This window comes from Endocarpon pusillum (genome assembly GCF_000464535.1).
Source record: "Endocarpon pusillum Z07020 unplaced genomic scaffold scaffold4044, whole genome shotgun sequence".
NCBI classification, from domain to species: Eukaryota; Fungi; Ascomycota; class Eurotiomycetes; order Verrucariales; family Verrucariaceae; genus Endocarpon; species Endocarpon pusillum.
The window spans coordinates 296925-299381 of record NW_006916388.1 but is presented as its reverse complement, the minus strand read 5'-3'; the positions used below and the strand labels follow the sequence as shown (position 1 = coordinate 299381).

The 2457-nt window shown below is 55.7% G+C and overlaps 1 protein-coding gene across 1 annotated transcript in view; it reads left to right on the top strand.

Moving 5' to 3' along the window:
- Positions 1-946: 946 nt before the first annotated feature.
- EPUS_03354 (Leukotriene A-4 hydrolase) overlaps positions 947-2457 on the top strand; it is a gene marked incomplete at both ends in the record, with an annotated part of 3564 nt that continues 2053 nt past the window's right edge. The window contains one exon of the mRNA XM_007805176.1: positions 947-2362. Within this exon, the coding sequence (XP_007803367.1) occupies positions 947-2362 (1416 nt within the window). The remainder of the gene's footprint in view (positions 2363-2457) is intronic.

The following is a 2457-nucleotide window of genomic DNA, read 5'->3' as shown; positions in this document are numbered from 1 at the left end:
TGCAGCAAATTCCCACCGGCGCGTGGGATACATATATATATCCACCACCCCACTCTCGGATCCGCCTTGAGCGCGCTGGCTAATGGATGGCACTCCATACCAAATGGGGGTATGCTCTGGGCCTGGTCGAGCAGGCCATTTTGAGCAGACCATCTGAGCCAGGGGCTCCATCTTGGTGCTACTGCAGTCGTGCAGGATGTGATACGCGACTCATACATTCGGCCTGCATGCCCAGATGGAAGTGTACAGAAATAGCCTTCTTAATAGCCACCTTCACGTTGGAAGGGCATGGACAGCTTGAACTCAGCATGAACTCAGCATGAACTCAGCATGAACTCAGCATGAACTCGGCATGAACTCAGCATGAGGGAGTTCTTTCAGACCTGGCTGTGAGTCCGCCACGGAGAAGGGTCAATCGAAAAATAGAGCGACTTGATCAAAGTACTTAGTACGTAGTAGAGCGAGATGATATGCAGTGAAGTATGCATTGAAGTATGCATTGTTGTCCCGTAGAGGCAACTTACTGTACTTAACTTACAGTAGCGATGGTGGTTCCCACGGGGGATTGAGCATCGCCGTCGCCTGTCTCCTGTCGTCTGGCTCCTGGCTCCTGGGTCAATTGCCCTGCCTATTTTTCCAGGGTTGCCCCCCGATCCAATCCCATCCCATCCAATCCCATCCCATCCAATCCCATCCCATCGCACCTCATCCCCATCCCCATCCCCATCCCATCCTCGTCCTCGTCCTCCTCGTGATTACACGTGGATGGAGTTAGATCACGGGAGCCACGTCACGGTCTATGACTCGTCTGTCCGCTCGGTTCTATGCGCAAAGATCTCTCCTAAAACGGCTCGCCGGCATCGCCTTGCCTAAGCGTGTTCTCTCTGCTCAATGTCATTCCAGCTTTGTTACTACTAGTACTTCGAGTCCCAAGCGACATGACAGCATGGCAAATACGACGATCACTCTCCCCCGAGACCCTAACACCCTTTCCAACTACAACAGCTGGCGCACAGCTCACACCACAGCCAATCTCGAAATCTTGTTTGACGAACAGAGACTGAGCGGCAATGTGGTCTTGACCCTCAAGTCCATCACCCATGCAGAAAGCAAGCAGATCTTTCTGGACACCAGCCACCTCGACATATCCGCCATCAAAGTCAATGGCCGTTCGGCCAAATGGGACCTGTTGCCGCGCAGGGAACCATACGGCTCGCCTCTCAGGATTTCCCTCGAGACGGGCATTGCGGCCGACCAGACTGTCGAGGTTGTCATCTATCTCTCCACCACCACATCTTGTACCGCTCTTCAGTGGCTCACTCCCGCACAAACCTCGAACAAGAGACAGCCATATATGTTCTCACAGTGTCAAGCGATCCATGCACGCTCCCTCTTCCCTTGTCAAGACACGCCGGATGTCAAATCCACCTTCGATTTCAACATCACCTCTCCCCTCCCTGTCATCGCCTCGGGCATCGCCTCGCCCGCCAATCCTACTGCTCCCCCCCCTCCGGGCAGATCTAGCCTCTATAAATTCCACCAGCCCCTTCCCATACCCGCCTACCTCTTCGCCCTCGCCAGTGGCGACATTGTCACAGCGCCCATCGGCCCGCGTAGTGTAGTTGCCACATCTCCTGACCAACTCTCTGCATGCGTCGACGAGCTCTCGGCAGACACGGAATCCTTCCTGCAAGCCGCCGAGAAGATCGTCTACCCCTATGCGTGGCAACAGTACAACGTCCTCGTCCTCCCTCCGTCCTTCCCCTACGGCGGCATGGAAAACCCCATCTTCACCTTCGCCACCCCAACCATCATCTCCCATGACCGCCAGAACGTCGACGTCATCGCCCACGAGCTCGCCCATTCCTGGTCGGGCAATCTGGTCAGCAACGCCAGCTGGGAACATTTCTGGCTGAACGAGGGATGGACGACCTACCTGGAACGCCGTATCCAAGCATCCATCCACGGTAACGACGCCTGGCGCGATTTCAGCGCCATCATCGGCTGGAAAGCTCTCACCGATTCCGTTGAGCAGTTCGGTCATGACCACGAATTCACGAAACTGGTCGTCGACCTCAAGGGCAAAGACCCAGACGACGCCTTCTCCAGCATCCCCTACGAGAAGGGCTTCAATTTCCTCTACTACCTCGAGAAACTGATCGGAAAGGACAGGTTCGACACCTTCATCCCCCACTACTTCACCGTCTGGAGGGGCAAAAGCCTCGACAGTTATGATTTCAAAGCCACGCTCCTCGACTTCTTCGCCGGCGATAAAGCCGTCACTGAAACCCTGGCACACGTGGTTCTACAAACCCGGTCTCCCGTCGAAACCGGACTTCGACACCTCGCTCGTCCAGCCGGCGTACGACCTGGCCGACCGATGGCAGAGTCTCACCGACACCGACACCAACACCAACAATCCCACCCAATCCTACTCCTCCCCCTCCCCGAAACCCT